Source organism: Scyliorhinus torazame, chromosome 2, assembly GCF_047496885.1.
Source record: "Scyliorhinus torazame isolate Kashiwa2021f chromosome 2, sScyTor2.1, whole genome shotgun sequence".
Classification (NCBI taxonomy): domain Eukaryota; kingdom Metazoa; phylum Chordata; class Chondrichthyes; order Carcharhiniformes; family Scyliorhinidae; genus Scyliorhinus; species Scyliorhinus torazame.
In genome coordinates this window covers 69,981,140-70,000,264 of record NC_092708.1, presented here as the reverse complement: position 1 = coordinate 70,000,264, position 19,125 = coordinate 69,981,140, and the positions used below count along the sequence as shown (strand labels likewise).

Below are 19,125 nucleotides of genomic sequence, written 5' to 3'. Positions count from 1 at the left end.
CTAAACGTTCCAGGATTTAGATGTTTCAGGCGGGATAGAGGGGGGATGTAAAAGGGGAGGTGGAGTTGCGCTACTTGTTCGGGAGAATATCACAGCTATACTGCGAGAGGACACCTCAGAGGGCAGTGAGGCTATATGGGTAGAGATCAGGAATAAGGGTGCAGTCACAATGTTGGGGGTATACTACAGGCCTCCCAACAGCCAGCGGGTGATAGAGGAGCAGATAGGTAGACAGATTTTGGAAAAGAGTAAAAACAACAGGGTTGTGGTGATGGGAGACTTCAACTTCCCCAATATTGACTGGGACTCACTTAGTGCCAGGGGCTTAGACGGGGCGGAGTTTGTAAGGAGCATCCAGGAGGGCTTCTTAAAACAATATGTAAACAGTCCAACAAGGGAAGGGGCGGTACTGGACCTGGTAATGGGGAATGAGCCCGGCCAGGTGGTAGATGTTTCAGTAGGGGAGCATTTCGGTAACAGTGACCACAATTCAGTAAGTTTTAAAGTACTGGTGGACAAGGATAAGAGTGGTCCGAGGATGAATGTGCTAAATTGGGGGAAGGCTAATTATAACAATATTAGGCGGGAACTGAAGAACATAGATTGGGGGCGGATGTTTGAGGGCAAATCAACATCTGACACGTGGGAGGCTTTCAAGTGTCAGTTGAAAGGAATACAGGACCGGCATGTTCCTGCGAGGAAGAAAGATAAATACGGCAATTTTCGGGAACCTTGGATGACGAGTGATATTGTAGGCCTCGTCAAAAAGAAAAAGGAGGCATTTGTCAGGGCTAAAAGGCTGGGAACAGACGAAGCCTGTGTGGCATATAAGGAAAGTAGGAAGGAACTTAAGCAAGGAGTCAGGAGGGCTAGAAGGGGTCACGAAAAGTCATTAGCAAATAGGGTTAAGGAAAATCCCAAGGTTTTTTACACGTACATAAAAAGCAAGAGGGTAGCCAGGGAAAGGGTTGGCCCACTGAAGGATAGGCAAGGGAATCTATGTGTGGAGCCAGAGGAAATGGGCGAGGTACTAAATGAATACTTTGCATCAGTATTCACCAAAGAGAAGGAATTGGTAGATGTTGAGTCTGGAGAAGGGTGTGCAGGTAGCCTGGGTCACATTGAGATCCAAAAAGACGGGGTGTTGGGTGTCTTAAAAATATTAAGGTAGATAAGTCCCCAGAGCCTGATGGGATCAACCCCAGAATACTGAAGGAGGCTGGAGAGGAAATTGCTGAGGCCTTGACAGAAATCTTTCGATCCTCGCTGTCTTCAGGGGATGTCCCGGAGGACTGGAGAATAGCCAATGTTGTTCCTCTGTTTAAGAAGGGTAGCAAGGATAATCCCGGGAACTACAGGCCGGTGAGCCTTACGTCAGTGGTAGGGAAATTACTGGAGAGAATTCTTAGAGACAGGATCTACTCCCATTTGGAAGCAAATGGACGTATTAGTGAGAGGCAGCACGGTTTTGTGAAGGGGAGGTCGTGTCTCACTAACTTGATAGAGTTTTTCGAGGAGGTCACTAAGATGATTGATGCAGGTAGGGCAGTAGATGTTGTCTATATGGACTTCAGTCAGGCCTTTGACAAGGTCCCTCATGGTAGACTAGTACAAAAGGTGAAGTCACACGGGATCAGGGGTGAACTGGCAAGGTGGATACAGAGCTGGCTAGGCCATAGAAGGCAGAGGGTAGCAATGGAGGGATGCTTTTCTAATTGGAGGGCTGTGACCAGTGGTGTTCCACAGGGATCAGTGCTGGGACCTTTGCTCTTTGTAGTATATATAAATGATTTGGAGGAAAATGTAACTGGTCTGATTAGTAAGTTTGCAGACGACACAAAGGTTGGTGGAATTGCGGATAGCGATGAGGACTGTCTGAGGATACAGCAGGATTTAGATTGTCTGGAGACTTGGGCGGAGAGATGGCAGATGGAGTTTAATCCGGACAAATGTGAGGTAATGCATTTTGGAAGGTCTAATGCAGGTAGGGAATATACAGTGAATGGTAGAACCCTCAAGAGTATTGAAAGTCAAAGAGATCTTGGAGTACAGGTCCACAGGTCATTGAAAGGGGCAACACAGGTGGAGAAGGTAGTCAAGAAGGCATACGGCATGCTTGCCTTCATTGGCCGGGGTATTGAGTATAAGAATTGGCAAGTCATGTTGCAGCTGTATAGAACCTTAGTTAGGCCACACTTGGAGTATAGTGTTCAATTCTGGTCGCCACACTACCAGAAGGATGTGGAGGCTTTAGAGAGGGTGCAGAAGAGATTTACCAGAATGTTGCCTGGTATGGAGGGCATAAGCTATGAGGAGCGGTTGAATAAACTCGGTTTGTTCTCACTGGAACGAAGGAGGTTGAGGGGCGACCTGATAGAGGTATACAAAATTATGAGGGGCATAGACAGAGTGGATAGTCAGAGGCTTTTCCCCAGGGTAGAGGGGTCAATTACTAGGGGGCATAGGTTTAAGGTGAGAGGGGCAAGGTTTAGAGTAGATGTACGAGGCAAGTTTTTTACGCAGAGGGTAGTGGGTACCTGGAACTCGCTACCGGAGGAGGTAGTGGAAGCAGGGACGATAGGGACATTTAAGGGGCATCTTGACAAATATATGAATAGGATGGGGATAGAAGGATACGGACCCAGGAAGTGTAGAAGATTGTAGTTTAGTCGGGCAGTATGGTCGGCACGGGCTTGGAGGGCCGAAGGGCCTGTTCCTGTGCTGTACATTTGTGTTCTCTTTGTTTGTAAATAAAATTGTCAGTGAAAATATTAATTGATATATCAATGGGAACTCAAGTAGGATGACAACACTGGGCAAATATATTTTGCTTTGTAATTTAATAAAGCCATCACACAGAATTTTAGGACACGTTTTCCACATGAAATGTATTTACAACAATTGATTCAGGTGCATAGCTGGCTTTACATCAGTCTCATTGTTGAATTAAATTTTGTTCATCCTTCAAATTCCACCGAACAAAAGATTCCATAAAATCTTTAACTTGTGTCGGGATTAAAATTCAACTTCAGCTAGGTTGTAGCCTTTTTAAAAACCATAATGCAATCCTTGTCATCTAGTTTTAATATCCAGGTTATCCAGTCATTCTATCCAAAATAACATTTAGGTTTTCTCTTCTAATTCATCTTAAACCAATAAGTTGTAACTGGTAAAATGTAAAAGGAAATGTTTGCATTTTAAGCGTTTTCATCTGCAAAAGTTGTGAATACCAGTGTAAAGTAGGTACTAGAATTTGCTCTCACCATTCAATACAAAAAACCACTGGACTTCAAACCAAATATAAAAGCTCCCAAAATTAGCAGATTTAAACAAAAGGCACTATTTGTTTTATCCTTGATCAGCACTTCAGCATCTAGTTCAGTGCCAAAACTCAAAGCAATTGTATACTGGAAGAGAATTAGGCGATATCAAAGCTTGTTTCATGACAACAGTTTGAGGGAGTTGGGTGTTCCAGTGATATTCTTATAAGTAACTGTAGATTCCAAGTTGATCTTAACATGTGGCACTTAATCTTCTAAAGCATAATTGGGATTAACCACAAGGAAGGGATCCTGCTCCAAAACTTCATCGCCCTCTCCTTTTCGGCTTTTCAGACCAGTCTGTTTCAGTTCAATCAAGATGTGATCCTATTAAGAAATTCAAACGCAAGTTAAGATTCATATCGGAAAAGAATACCCCAATATGAATCATTTTCAACATCGGTTATATTTTGAATTAATTGTTGCCATAATTTTCAGCACCATGTTGCAATACTATTGCAAGTTAAGAGCAGATACATTTATTACTTTGTAAGTGATTTATTCAAGTGACTTGATCCCACACTGCTATCCTCCAGTGTCCATGACCAAAGACCTGTTAATCATTCATTTCGCAGGGGTTTACTGGTTGCTATTTAACGGCCAAATTGTGTCTTTACTACAATTCAGTAATTCAAGAGTAAGACAGGGTATTCTGGCACTACAAACTTCAACGACAAGTACATGAGCAACTTACACAAATTGTGTCCCATAAACCATGGGTATGAGATTGCTCTTTGTAGAAACCAGAATAGCCATGACATCAAGCAAGTCAGGCTATGCAAAAGTTATCAAAAAATTGAGATACATGTCTTACTTACATAATGAATAAGTCTGTAAATAACTTTCTCAATTAATTTCTTTTTGCTAATTAGTTCTTCTTCTGATTCAATTTCAGATTCAATTTCTTTCAAGTACCAGTTAATGAGTTCATTCTTCTTTGGGGAAGCATCTTCATCTTCTGCAGATGGAATGACACAAAAAAATCAGTTTTATAACATACAAGTATAATTTTTCTGGAGTTATTTCCCATTTACTCATCATCCAAGGGAACAGGAGTCAATGCACTGTAATACAAAAATACAAATGAGTGAGGTACTTCGGCATATTTGATTCAGCATTCCATTGAATGCAACAAATCTCCCATCACAGCATCAAACCGGCTTTTGAATGACTCATGTGAAAGTCTACCCACACTACAATAGAAAAATGCAAAGCAGTCAGGGCTTCTTCAACCTGGACAGCAGTTGCATTTTATTTCCTTTTGTGTACTTTGCCCACCAAGTAATGAGTAGTTTTTTTTTTTTTTTTTTATAAATGTTTTATTGAAAATTTTTTCCCAAACAACAATTTTTCCCCTCTTACAAAGCAAACGCAACAATAACAATACAGAAATTTTAAACAATACACAAGTAACAAAACCCCTTTATCTTTGACCTAAACTAAACCCCCCCCCCCCCCCCCCCCCCCCCCCCCTCCCCCTGGGTTGCTGCTGCTGGTCATCTGTCTTCCCTCTAACGTTCCCCTAGGTAGTCGAGAAATGGCTGCCACCGCCTGGTGAACCCTTGAGCCGATCCTCTCAGGGCAAACTTTATCTGCTCCAGTTTAATGAACCCCGCCATATCATTTACCCAGGCCTCCAGTCCGGGGGGTTTCGCCTCCTTCCACATGAGTAGGATCCTGCGCCGGGCTACTAGGGACGCAAAGGCCACAACGTCGGCCTCTTTCGCCTCCTGCACTCCCGGCTCTTCCGCAACTCCAAATAGAGCTAACCCCCAGCCTGGTTTGACCCGGGCCTTCACCACCCGCGAAATCACTCCCGTCACTCCCTTCCAATACCCTTCCAGTGCCGGGCATGCCCAAAACATATGTGCGTGGTTTGCCGGGCTCCCGCCACACCTCCCACATTTGTCCTCCACTCCAAAGAACCTGCTCAATCTTGCTCCCGTTATGTGTGCTCTATGTAGCACCTTAAATTGAATCAGGCTAAGCCTGGCGCATGAGGAAGAGGAATTTACCCTGCTTAGGGCATCAGCCCACATACCCTCCTCTATCTCCTCCCCTAGTTCTTCTTCCCACTTTCCTTTTAGTTCGCCCACCGACTCCTCCCCCTCTTCCCTCATCTCTCGGTAAATCTCTGACACCTTGCCCTCTCCGACCCACACCACTGAAAGCACCCTGTCCTGTATCCCCTGTGTCGGGAGCAATGGAAATTCCCTCACCTGTTGTCTAGTAAATGCCCTCACCTGCATATATCTCAAGAAATTTCCCCGGGGCAACTTATACTTTTCCTCCAATGCTCCCAAGCTAAGTAATGAGTAGTTTAAATTAAAAAATAAAATAAATGTAAAGTACCCAATTCTCTTTTTCCAATTAAGGAACAATTTAGCGTGGCCAATATCCTACACATCTTTTTGGGTTGTGGGGGGTTAGACCCATGCAGACACGGGGAGAATATGCAAACTCCATATGGACAGTGACTCGGGCCAGAGATAAAAAACGGGTCCTTGGCACCGTGAGGCGAGTGGTTTAAATTCTTTGATGATCAGAAAAACTGTTTCCAAACTGGCGTCTTTAGACCAGACAGCAGCTTGCAGGCTGGAAAATTTAAAGGAGGTAACAAATGTGCAGGACAGCAGTGGACCAGATCAGTAAACTGAACAAAGTATAGAATTCCTCTTCTTCGTCTTTTAGCACAGTGGTTTTAATTTAATTCAATGGGGGGGGGGGGGTTCCATGTTACTGACCCAGAAATAGTAATGGAATAGTTATATTGTTCCAAGTCATAATGGTGGATTGCTTAGAGGGGAATTTGCAGGTATTTTCTAAAAATAAATTTAGAGTATCCAATTCATTTTTTCCAATTAAGGGGCAATTTAGCGTGGCCAATCCACCTACCCTGCACATCTTTGGGTTGTGGGGGCGAAACCCAGGCAGACACGCGGAGAATGTGCAAACTCCGCGTTGGCGAGCATTGCAGTTCATCTTGCAGACACTGTTGCCATGTGCACCAGTGGAGGATAAATGTTTAATATGTTGAATAGGAAACTGATCAAGCAGCCAGTTTTGCCCTGGTGGTGTTGAGCTTCTTGAAAGTTGCTAGAGTTGTACCTGTCCAGGCAAGTGGCGAGGATTCCATCACATTCCTGATTTGTGCCTTATAGATGGCCAACAGATTTTAGGGTCTCAGAAAACAAAGGAGAGTTACTGTTTAAATAAATATATTTCATGGGGTGTAAGCATCACTGGCAAGGTCAGCGGTTGTTGCCGATTAAAAGATGAGCTGTTTTCTTCAACCAATCAAATCCAAAGTGCGCAGGTACACCCTCAGTTATTAGGAATGCACCTCCAGACTTCCGGTGGCGGCCATGGAGCAGTAGGTCGCACATTCAATAGCTCCCGTCTGTAACGGACTTTCGGCCCTTTTTCCCCTGACTTTTCTTGGATAAATCAGTGAACTGTGCTACAGTAAGGAGGATTTCCTCTCTGGTGTATGGAGAATTGGACCAGAAGTGGCCGTGTGAAACGACTCAGTCCTGGTAGTGAGAAGCAAGCGGAGCTGGTACCATGGGACAGCATGGCAGAGGGCAAGGGCTGAGGAGAGACGGCACAGTGGTCGATGGAGCAGCTGGTGAAGTTTTTTGAGGATTGCTTCGCCATGCTGAAAAAGGATACGCTGGACCCGATCAATGCTTTGATTGATCAAGTAGTCTTGAATCAGGAGACCCAGGGGAAAACGATACAGGAGATCAAGCAAAAGTTATCCGACCAGGAGGACTATATAACCGTGCTGGAGAACAAGGTGGAGGTGTTGGACGACCGCCAGATGAGGATGCAGGAGATGAGGACGAGGGGCTGGTTTAGCTCACTGGGCTATATCGCTGGCTTTTAAAGCAGACCAAGGCAGGCCAGCAACACGGTTCGATTCCCGTACCAGCCTCCCCGAACAGGCGCCGGAATGTGGCGACTAGGGGCTTTGCACAGTAACTTCATTGAAGCCTACTCGTGACAATAAGCGATTTTCATTTCATTTCATTTTCATTTTCAGGAGAAGCTGAAGGACCTGGAGAATAGATCTAGGAGGCAGAACCTCAGAATTGTTTGCCTCTCTGAAGGCAGTGAGGGATCAGATGCAAGGGCATATGTGACGGGCATGCTGGAGAAGCTGATGGGGGCTGAGGCATTCCCTCGGCCCTTGGAAGTAGATAGAGCGCACAGAGCGCTCGCGAGGAAGCCCAGGGAGAATGACCCGCCAAGAGCCATGGTGGTACGTTTTCACCGTTTTATGGACAAGGAACACGTCTTGCGGTGGGCCAAGAAAGAACGGAGCAGCAAGTGGGAGAACTATGAGTTGATTATTTATCAGGACCTGGGAGTGGAGTTGGCCAAGAGACGTGTTGGGTTCAATCGGGCAAAAGCAGACCTCTTTCCAAAAGGGGATGAAGATCGGGATGCTGTACCCACCTCGGCTGTGGGTTACGCACGAGGAACAGGGCTTTTATTTTGAGACGCCGGACGATGTATGGACATTCATTAAAGGAAAGAAGCTGGAGGCGATCTAAAGGACATTTAAGCTGACAGGGGAGGAACTATTTCCAGGGAATAAATGGGAGGTCGGGAACGGCTGCTGCTCATGGGGGTACCCGGGGAAGCGGGGGGCTGGCCTAAAAAGGGCAATGGCTAGTGGGGGGGGGGGGGGGGGAAGAAGAGATTACGTGGAGCATGAGAGGACTGAATGGGCCGGTCAAGAGGGCCTGCGTGTTTGCACATCTGAGGGAACTGAAGGCAGTCAATGCTACATGAGACACATCTTAAGGCCATAGATCAGACGAGATTGAGAAAGGGATGGGTCAGCTAGGTGTTCCACTCAGGGCTGGACTCATTAGTAAGCGAGCAGCATTTGAGGTTGGGAGAGTCGTGTCAGATAAGGGGGGTAGGTAGATAATGGTGAGTGGAAGGTTGGAGGGGCTACGTGTGGTGCTCGTGAATATGTATGCTCCGAACTGGGACGACGTGGAATTTATGAGGCGTGCGCGAGGCAAAATCCTGGACTTAAGAGTCACATAACCTGATCATGGGGGGAGGGTGACTTTAACACGGTCATTGATCTAGAATTGGACCGGTCAGTATCCTGATCAGGGAGGAGGCCGACTGTGGCAAAGGCATTGAAGGGCTTTATGGTACAGATGGGGGGGGGGGGTTTGGACCCTTGGATGTTTACACGGCAGAGGGCGAAGGAGTTTCCGATTTTTTCTCACATCAATAAGGTTTACTCCCGCATTGACGTTTTTGTTCTAAGCAGGACCCTAATACCGAAGGTGACGGGGACGTAATACTCGGCAATTGCAGTGTCGGATCATGCCCCACATTGGGTAGATTTGCAGGTTAGTGAGGAGAGAGGGCAACATCTGTTATGGAGACTAGATATGGGGTTGCTTGCGGATGAAGCGGTCTGCAGGTGGGTGAGTAAGTCCATCCAGAACTATCTGGAAACAAATGACACGGGAGGTGTATCTGCAGCGACGGTTTGGGAAGTTCTGAAGGCGGTTGTTAGAGGGTAGTTGATTTCGATTCGGTCCCACAGGGTGGAAATCAGGAATAGTAAGGCGAAAAAGTCACTGATAGGAGTAATCTATAGGCCACCAAATAGTAACATTATGGTGGGGCAGGCAATAAACAAAGAAATAACAGATGCATGTAGAAATGGTACAGCAGTTATCATGGGGGATTTTAATCTACATGTTGATTGGTTTAACCAGGTCGGTCAAGGCAGCCTTGAGGAGGAGTTTATAGAATGTATCCGCGATAGTTTCCTCGAACAGTATGTAATGGAACCTACGAGGGAACAAGCGGTCCTAGATCTGGTCCTGTGTAATGAGACAGGATTGATTCAGGATCTCATAGTTAGGGATCCTCTCGGAAGGAGCGATCACAATATGGTGGAATTTAAAATACAGATGGAGGGTGAGAAGGTAAAATCAAGCACTAGTGTTTTGTGCTTAAACAAAGGAGATTACAATGGGATGAGAGAAGAACTAGCTAAGGTAGACTGGGAGCAAAGACTTTATGGTGAAACAGTTGAGGAACAGTGGAGAACCTTCCAAGTGATTTTTCACAGTGCCCAGCAAAGGTTTATACCAACAAAAAGGAAGGACGGTAGAAGGAGGGAAAATCGACCGTGGATATCTAAGGAAATAAGGGAGAGTATCAAATTGAAGGAAAAAAACATACAAAGTAGCAAAGATCAGTGGGAGACTAGAGGACTGAGAAATCTTTAGGGGGCAACAGAAAGCTACTAAAAAAGCTATAAAGAAGAGTAAGATAGATTATGAGAGTAAACTTGCTCAGAATATAAAAACAGATAGTAAAAGTTTCTACAAATACATAAAACAAAAAAGAGTGGCTGAGGTAAATATTGGTCCTTTAGAGGATGAGAAGGGAGATTTAATAATGGGAGATGAGGAAATGGCTGAGGAACTGAACAGGTTTTTTGAGTCGGTCTTCACAGTGGAAGACACAAATAACATGCCAGTGACTGATGGAAATGAGGCTATGACAGGTGAGGACCTTGAGAGGATTGATATCACCAAGGAGGTAGTGATGGGCAAGCTAATGGGGCTAAAGGTAGACCAGTCTCCTGGCCCTGATGGAATACATCCCAGAGTGCTAAAAGAGATAGCTAGGGAAATTGCAAATGCACTAGTGATAATTTACCAAAATTCACTAGACTCTGGGGTGGTCCCGGCGGATTGGAAATTAGCAAACATGACACCACTGTTAAAAAAGGAGGTAGGCAGAAAGTGGGTAATTATAGGCCAGTGAGCTTAACTTCGGTAGTAGGGAAGATGCTGGAATCTATCATCAAGGAAGAAATAGCGAGGCATCTGGATGGAAATTGTCCCATTGGACAGACGCAGCATGGGTTCATAAAGGGCAGGTCGTGCCGAACTAATTTAGTGGAATCTTTTGAGGACATCAACAGTGCGGTAGATAACGGGGAGCCAATGGATGTGGTATATCTGGATTTCCAGAAAGCCTTTGACAAGGTGCCACACCAAAGGTTGTTGCATAAGATAAAGATGCATGGCATTAAGGGGAAAGTAGTAGCATGGATAGAGGATTGGTTAATTAATAGAAAGCAAAGAGTGGGGATTAATGGGTGTTTCTCTGGCTGGCAATCAGTAGCTAGTGGTGTCCCTCAGGGATCAGTGTTGGGCCCACAACTGTTCACAATTTACATCGATGATTTGGAGTTGGGGACCAAGGGCAATGTGTCCAAGTTTGCAGACGACACTAAGATAAGTGGTAAAGCAATAAGTGCAGAGGATACCGGAAGTCTGCAGAGGGATTTGGATAGGTTAAGTGAATGGGTTAGGGTCTGGCAGATGAATACAATGTTGACAAATGTGAGGTTGTCCATTTTGGTAAGAATAACGGCAAAAGGGATTATTATTAAATGATAAAAAAATTAAACATGCTGCTGTGCAGAGAGATCTGGGTGTGCTAGTGCATGAGTCGCAGAAAGTTGGTTTTCAGGTGCAACAGGTGATTAAGAAGGCAAATGGAATTTTGTCCTTCATTGCTAGAGGGATGCAGTTTAAGACTAGGGAGGTTATGCTGCAATTGTATAAGGTGTTGGTGAGGCCACACCTGGAGTATTGTGTTCAGTTTTGGTCTCCTTACTTGAGAAGGGACGTACTGGCACTGGAGGGTGTGCAGAGGAGATTCACTAGGTTAATCCCAGAGCTGAAGGGTTGGATTACGAGGAGAGGTTGAGTAGACTGGGACTGTACTCGTTGGAATTTAGAAGGATGAGGGGGGATCTTATAGAAACATATAAGATTATGAAGGGAATAGATAGGATAGATGCGGGCAGGTTGTTTCCACTGGCGGGTGAAAGCAGAACTAGGGGGCATAGCCTCAAAATAAGGGGAAGTAGATTTAGGACTGAGTTTAGGAGGAACTTCTTCACCCAAAGGGTGTGAATCTATGGAATTCCTTGCCCAGTGAAGCAGTAGAGGCTCCTTCATTAAATGTTTTTAAGATAAAGATAGATAGTTTTTTGAAGAATAAAGGGATTAAGGGTTATGGTGTTCGGGCCGGAAAGTGGAGCTGAGTCCACAAAAGATCAGCCATGATCACATTGAATGGCGGAGCAGGCTCGAGGGCCAGATGGCCTACTCCTGCTCCTAGTTCTTATGAAAGGGGGGAACAGGAGAGATTAGTGGAGGAGATACTCCGGGTCGACAGGAGATACACAGAGGCCCCGGACATGGGGCTCCTGAGGGAGCGGCAGAAGTTGCAAGCGGAGTTTGGGTTGTTGACCACAGGGAAAGCAGTGAACAGTTGAGGAAGGCAAAGGGGGCGGTTTCTGAGTACGGGGAAAAGGAGAGTAGGTCGTTGGCGCAACAGCTTAGGAAGAGCAAGGCGGCCAGGGAGGATTGGTAGAGTGAAGAATAGGGAGGGTAACACGGTCTTGGACCGGGGGGGGGGGGGGGGGGGGGGGAACGGAGAAAGTTTTAAAGGATTTTTACAGTAAATTATACGAGTCGGAACCCCCGGCTGGAGTGGAGGGGTTGAGGCAATTTCTAGATCAGTTGAGGTTTCCGAGGGTGGAGGAGGAACTGGTGGAGGGGCTGGGGGGCCCCAATTGAGATTGAGGAAGTTATCAAGGGGCTGGAGGGTATGCAGTCGGGCAAAGCTCCAGGGCCGGACGGCTACCCGGTGGAATTTTATCAGAAATTCTCAGAGTTGTTGAGCCCGCTGCTGGTGAAGACATTTAATGAGGCTAGAGAGAAGGGAATCCTCCCCCCCAACAATGTCGCAGGCCTCGATTTCACTTCTTCTTAAACAGGAGAAGGATCCTGAGCAGTTTGGGTCATATAGGCCGATCTCGCTTTTGAATGTGGATGCCATGTTGTTGGCTAAAATATTGGCCACAAGGATAGAAGACTGTGTCCCGGGGGTGATAGGGGAAGACCAGACGGCTTCGTTAAGGGCAGGCAACTCAAGGCCAACTTCCGGAGGCTTCTAAATGTTATTATGATGCCCTCAGAAAGAGGAGGGGCGGAGGTGGTGGTAGCGATGGATGCGGAGAAGGCTTTCGATCGGGTGGAGTGGGAGGCGCTGGGAAGATTTGGGTTGGTGAGGGCTTTATCGGCTGGGTGCGATTGCTCTACCAGGCGCCTGTTGCGAGCGTGCGTACGAACCGGCTGAGGTCGAGGTATTTTAAATTACATCGAGGGATGAGGCAAGGGTGCCCCTCTCCCCATTATTGTTTGCTCTAGCTATAGAGCCACTGGCCATGGCACGAAGAGCTTTGAGGAAGTGGCAGGGGCTGGTTCGGGGGTGGAGGTGGGGCAGCGGGTCTTGCTCTACACAGACGATTCGCGTTTGTACATTTCGGACCCGGTGGAGGGGATGGGGGAGGTTCTGCAGATCTTGGGGGAATTTGGCAATTCTTCGGGGTATAAATTGAACATGGGGAAGAGCGAGATGTTTGTGATTCAGGCTAGAGGGCAGGAGGAGAGACTGGAAGAGCTTTCGCTATCTGGGAATTCAGGTGGCTCGGAAATGGGAGGCGCTGCATAAGCTTAATCTATCTTGGTTGGTAGAACAAATGGAAGGGGACTTTAAGAGGTGGGACATGCTCCGCTGTCACTGGCGGGGAGGGTGCAGACGTGAAAATGACGGTCCTCCCCAGATTTCTCTTTGTCTTTCAGTGCCTCCCCATCATCTCGGGCGTTGTTTGGGTGAAGAAAATGTGGTTGGAGCGTAGTTGGGGGGGGGAAGGGTGGGTTGGCGCTGCCGAACTTCTGCAACTACTACTGGGCGGCTAACATAGCCATGATTAGGAAGTGGGTAATGGGGGCGGGGTCGGCATGGGAGCGGTTGGAGGCGGCGGCATGTTAAGGCACCAGTCTGGGAGCATTGGTAACGACACCTCTGCTGTTCTCGCCGGCCCGATACTCCACAGGTAGAGTAGTAGTGGTGGCACTGAGCATCTGGGGGCAATGGAGGAGACATAAGGTGGAGGTGTGCATCGGCCTGGACCCCGATTTGTAACAAACCATTTGTACCGGGCAGGCTGGATGGGGTGTCCCAGAGCGGGCAGAGGGCAGAAATTAGAAGGATGGGGATCTGTTATACACGGGAGCTTTCCCAGCTTGAAGGCGCTGGAGGATAAATTTAAACTGTCGCCAGGAATGGTTTTTAGATATTTGCAAGTGCGAGACCTCCTGAGAAAGCAGGTGCCGGCCTTGCCGCTGCTACTGGGGATACAGGATAGAGTAGTTTCTGGTACCTGGGTAGGGGAAGGAAGGTGTCGGATATCTATCAGGAGCTGTTGGAGGCGGAGGAAACTCCGGTGGAGGAGCTTCAGGGCAAGTGGGAGGATGAGCTCGAAGGAGAGATAGAGGCGGGTCTATGGGCGGACGCCCTAAGCAGAGTCAATTCCTCCTCTTCATGTGCCAGGCTTAGCCTAATACAATTTAAGATGGTCCACCGGGCACACATGACAGCGGCGAGGACGAGCAAGTTTTTCGGGTAGAAGATAGATGTGTGAGGTGCGTGGGAAACCCAGCAAACCATGTCCACAAGCTCAGGGGGTTTTGTGAAGGCAATGTCCACGGTGCTAGGAACTCAGGTGATGCCGAGTCCCGAGGTAGCGATCTTTGGAGTGTCAGAAGATCCAGGAGTTCAGGGAGTGAAAGAGGCTGGCGTCCTGGCCTTTGCCTTCCTAGTAGCCCGGAGACAGATCCTTTTAATGTGTAGGGACTCGAAGCCCCCAGAGTGTAGAGACCTGGGTTCGTGACATGGCTGTTTCTCAGTCTTGAGAAAGTAAAGTTTGCCTTAAGAGGGTCAATGTTGGGGTTCTCTCAGAGATGGCAGCCGTTAGTCAACTTTCTCGAAGAAAATTAAAATGTCAGTGGAAGCAACATTTCCCGGGGGGGGGGGGGGGGAGATAGGTGTTAGATGGTTGAGGTGTGAGAGGATTGGGTCGGGTGGGGAAATGCTTATTTTACCATCTAATGTTATTGTTTATTTGTTATTGTTGTAGAAATTTTGCAAATACCTCAATAAAAACATTTTTTAAAAAAGGAATGCACCTCCAGCTGCTGCAGAATTTCCAGTCTCTGACCTCTTGTTGCCACAATATTAATTGATTTGTCAAGTTGAGCTACTGGTCAATGGTGACCCCAGGATTTGAAGGTGGGGGAATGCAGCAGTAGTAATATCACTGAAATGTCATGAAGAGATGACTATATTCTCTCTTGTTGGAGATGGTCATTCGAGTCACACCAAGTGCCAGGCAAAATTATTTGCCACTTATTCGGCCACTTCTGAATGCTGCTCAGATCTTGCTGCATTCAGGCATGGAGAGAGTATGAATTGTGAATGGTATTTAACACTTTCATTATCGAAAATTCCCATTTTTCATCTTATAATGAAGGGAAGACCATTTGATGAAGCAGCTGAAGAAATTTGGGCCCAGGACAATACCCTGAGGAACTCCTGAAGCAAAGCCCTGGCTGAGACAATCAGCCTCCAACAACCACAGCCGTCCTTTGTGATAGGGTTTCACTCCCATTAGCAGAGTTTCTCTGGATCCTCATTCACCCTGTCAAATGCTGCCTTGAGGGCAAGGAGTCTCACAAACGTCACAAATTCAGCTCCTTTGTCTGTGCTTGAACCATGGCTGTAATAAGGTTTTAAATTTAAAAAAAAAGACCCCCCCCCCCAATTAAGGGGCAATTTAGCATGACAAATCCACCTACCCTACATATCTTTTTGGATTGTGGGGGTGAGACCCATGCAGGCATGGGGAGAATGTGCAAACTCCACATGGACAGCAACCCGGGGCCAGGATCAAACCAATGTCCTCTGCAGCGTGAGACAGTAGCGCTAATTATTGAGCCACAATAATGTCAGGCAGGCTTTCAGGGAGCTAGGATGGAAGCTCAGAACTAGAACAAACAGAGTTGTTATCTCTGGGTTGTTGCCCGTGCCACGTGATAGTGAGATGAGGAATAGGGAGAGAGAGCATTTAAACACGTGGCTACAGGGATGGTGCAGGCGGGAGGGTTTCAGATTTTTGGATAACTGGGGCTCTTTCTGGGGAAGGTGGGACCTCTACAGACAGGATGGTCTACATCTGAACCTGTGGGGCACAAATATCCTGGGGGGGAGATTTGTTAGTGCTCTTTGGGGGGGTTTAAACTAATGCAGCAGGGGCATGGGAACCTGGATTGTAGTTTTAGGGTAAGGGAGAATGAGTGTATAGAGGTCAGGAGCACAGATTTGACGTCGCAGGAGGGGGCCAGCGTTCAGGTAGGTGGTTTGAAGTGTGTCTACTTCAATGCCAGGAGTATACGAAACAAGGTAGGGGAACTGGCAGCGTGGGTTGGTACCTGGGACTTCGATGTTGTGGCCATTTCGGAGACATGGATAGAGCAGGGACAGGAATGGATGTTGCAGGTTCCGGGGTTTAGGTGTTTTAGTAAGCTCAGAGAAGGAGGCAAAAGAGGGGGAGGTGTGGCGCTGCTAGTCAAGAGCAGTATTACGGTGGCGGAGAGGATGCTAGATGGGGACTCTTCTTCCGAGGTAGTATTGGCTGAAGTTAGAAACAGGAAAGGAGAGGTCACCCTGTTGGGAGTTTTTTATAGGCCTCCTAATAGTTCTAGGGATGTAGAGGAAAGGATGGCGAAGATGATTCTGGATATGAGCGAAAGTAACAGGGTAGTTATTATGGGAGACTTTAACTTTCCAAATATTGACTGGAAAATATATAGTTCGAGTACAATAGATGGGTCGTTTTTTGTACAGTGTGTGCAGGATGGTTTCCTGAAACAATATGTTGACAGGCCAACAAGAGGCGAGGCCACGTTGGATTTGGTTTTGGGTAATGAACCAGGCCAGGTGTTGGATTTGGAGGTAGGAGAGCACTTTGGGGACAGTGACCACAATTCGGTGACGTTTACGTTAATGATGGAAAGGGATAAGTATACACCGCAGGGCAAGAGTTATAGCTGGGGGAAGGGCAATTATGATGCCATTAGACGTGACTTGGGGGGGATAAGGTGGAGAAGTAGGCTGCAAGTGTTGGGCACACTGGATAAGTGGGGCTTGTTCAAGGATCAGCTACTGCGTGTTCTTGATAAGTATGTACCGGTCAGACAGGGAGGAAGGCGTCGAGCGAGGGAACCGTGGTTTACCAAGGAAGTGGAATCTCTTGTTAAGAGGAAGAAGGAGGCCTATGTGAAGATGAAGTGTGAAGTTTCGGTTGGGGCGATGGATAGTTACAAGGTAGCGAGGAAGGATCTAAAGAGAGAGCTAAGACGAGCAAGGAGGGGACATGAGAAGTATTTGGCAGGAAGGATCAAGGAAAACCCAAAAGCTTTCTATAGGTATGTCAGGAATAAGCGAATGACTAGGGAAAGAGTAGGACCAGTCAAGGACAGGGATGGGAAATTGTGTGTGGAGTCTGAAGAGATAGGCGAGATACTAAATGAATATTTTTCGTCAGTATTCACTCAGGAAAAAGATAATGTTGTGGAGGAGAATGCTGAGCCCCAGGCTAATAGAATAGATGGCATTGAGGTACGTAGGGAAGAGGTGTTGGCAATTCTGGACAGGCTGAAAATAGATAAGTCCCCGGGACCTGATGGGATTTATCCTAGGATTCTATGGGAGGCCAGGGAAGAGATTGCTGGACCTTTGGCTTTGATTTTTATGTCATCATTGGCTACAGGAATAGTGCCAGAGGACTGGAGGACAGCAAATGTGGTCCCTTTGTTCAAAAAGGGGAGCAGAGACAACCCCGGCAACTATAGACCGGTGAGCCTCACGTCTGTAGTGGGTAAAGTCTTGGAGGGGATTATAAGGGACAAGATTTATAATCATCTAGATAGGAATAATATGATCAGGGATAGTCAGCATGGCTTTGTGAAGGGTAGGTCATGCCTCACAAACCTTATTGAGTTCTTTGAGAAGGTGACTGAACAGGTAGACGAGGGTAGAGCAGTTGATGTGGTGTATATGGATTTCAGCAAAGCGTTTGATAAGGTTCCCCACGGTAGGCTATTGCAAAAAATACGGAGGCTGGGGATTGAGGGTGATTTAGAGATGTGGATCAGAAATTGGCTAGCTGAAAGAAGACAGAGGGTGGTGGTTGATGGGAAATGTTCAGAATGGAGTACAGTCACAAGTGGAGTACCACAAGGATCTGTTCTGGGGCCGTTGCTGTTTGTCATTTTTATCAATGACCTAGAGGAAGGCGCAGAAGGGTGGGTGAGTAAATTTGCAGACGATACTAAAGTCGGTGGTGTTGTCGATAGTGTGGAAGGATGTAGCAGGTTACAGAGGGATATAGATAAGCTGCAGAGCTGGGCTGAGAGGTGGCAAATGGAGTTTAATGTAGAGAAGTGTGAGGTGATTCACTTTGGAAGGAATAACAGGAATGCGGAATATTTGGCTAATGGTAAAGTTCTTGAAAGTGTGGATGAGCAGAGGGATCTAGGTGTCCATGTACATAGATCCCTGAAAGTTGCCACCCAGGTTGATAGGGTTGTGAAGAAGGCCTATGGAGTGTTGGCCTTTATTGGTAGAGGGATTGAGTTCCGGAGTCGGGAGGTCATGTTGCAGCTGTACAGAACTCTGGTACGGCCGCATTTGGAGTATTGCGTACAGTTCTGGTCACCGCATTATAGGAAGGACGTGGAGGCTTTAGAGCGGGTGCAGAGGAGATTTACCAGGATGTTGCCTGGTATGGAGGGAAAATCTTATGAGGAAAGGCTGATGGACTTGAGGTTGTTTTCGTTGGAGAAGAAGGTTAAGAGGAGACTTAATAGAGGCATACAAAATGATCAGGGGGTTGGATAGGGTGGACAGTGAGAGCCTTCTCCCGCGGATGGATATGGCTGGCACGAGGGGACATAACTTTAAACTGAGGGGTAATAGATATAGGACAGAGGTCAGAGGTAGGTTCTTTACGCAAAGAGTAGTGAGGCCGTGGAATGCCCTACCTGCTACAGTAGTGAACTCGCCAACATTGAGGGCATTTAAAGGTTTATTGGATAAACATATGGATGATAATGGCATAGTGTAGGTTAGATGGCTTTTGTTTCGGTGCAACATCGTGGGCCGAAGGGCCTGTACTGCGCTGTATTGTTCTATGTTCTATGTACAATGCCGGCCCATGACTGTAATAAGATACGGAGCAAAGCGGTCCTTTCAAATCAAAAATGAGCATCGGTGAGCAGCGCAAGCGCTGCTTGATAACAGTGTTAAAGACATCTTCCATCACATTTTTGATGATTGAGGGGGCAATAAATAGCGAGACTGGATTTGTCCTGCTTTTGGCAGTCAAGACATATCTGAGCAATTTTACACAGTCATTTAAATGGCAGTGCAGTTCTGAACCTTGAACAGCTTGCCATGGGGCACAGCCCGCCTCAGAGCACAAATCTTCGCACTACAACTGGGATATGGTCAGTGCCCATAGCCTTTGCTGTGTTCGCCGTCTTTAGGCATTTCTTGACATCACAGCGTGATGGCTATCTTGGGATCTATGATAGGGCAGCACGGTAGCATTGTGGATAGCACAATTGCTTTACAGCTCCAGGGTCTCAGGTTCGATTCCGGCTTGGGTCACTGTCTGTGCGGAGTCTGCACATCCTCCCCGTGTGTGCGTGGGTTTCCTCCGGGTGCTCCGGTTTCCTCCCACAGTCCAAAGATGTGCAGGTTAGGTGGATTGGCCATGATAAATTGCCCTTCGCTTCCAAAATTGCCCTTAGTGTTGGGTGGGGTT

At 46.9% G+C, this 19,125-nt stretch overlaps 1 protein-coding gene across 1 annotated transcript in view; it reads right to left on the bottom strand.

Annotated features, from left to right (window-relative positions):
* Positions 1 to 2,821: 2,821 nt before the first annotated feature.
* mcm6 (minichromosome maintenance complex component 6) overlaps positions 2,822 to 19,125 on the bottom strand; it is a 71,134-nt gene continuing 54,830 nt past the window's right edge. The window contains exons 16-17 of the mRNA XM_072472252.1: positions 4,139 to 4,278; positions 2,822 to 3,647 (exon numbers count right to left, since the gene is read on the bottom strand). Of these exons, the coding sequence (XP_072328353.1) occupies positions 3,528 to 3,647; positions 4,139 to 4,278 (260 nt within the window). The 3' untranslated portion in view covers positions 2,822 to 3,527. The remainder of the gene's footprint in view (positions 3,648 to 4,138; positions 4,279 to 19,125) is intronic.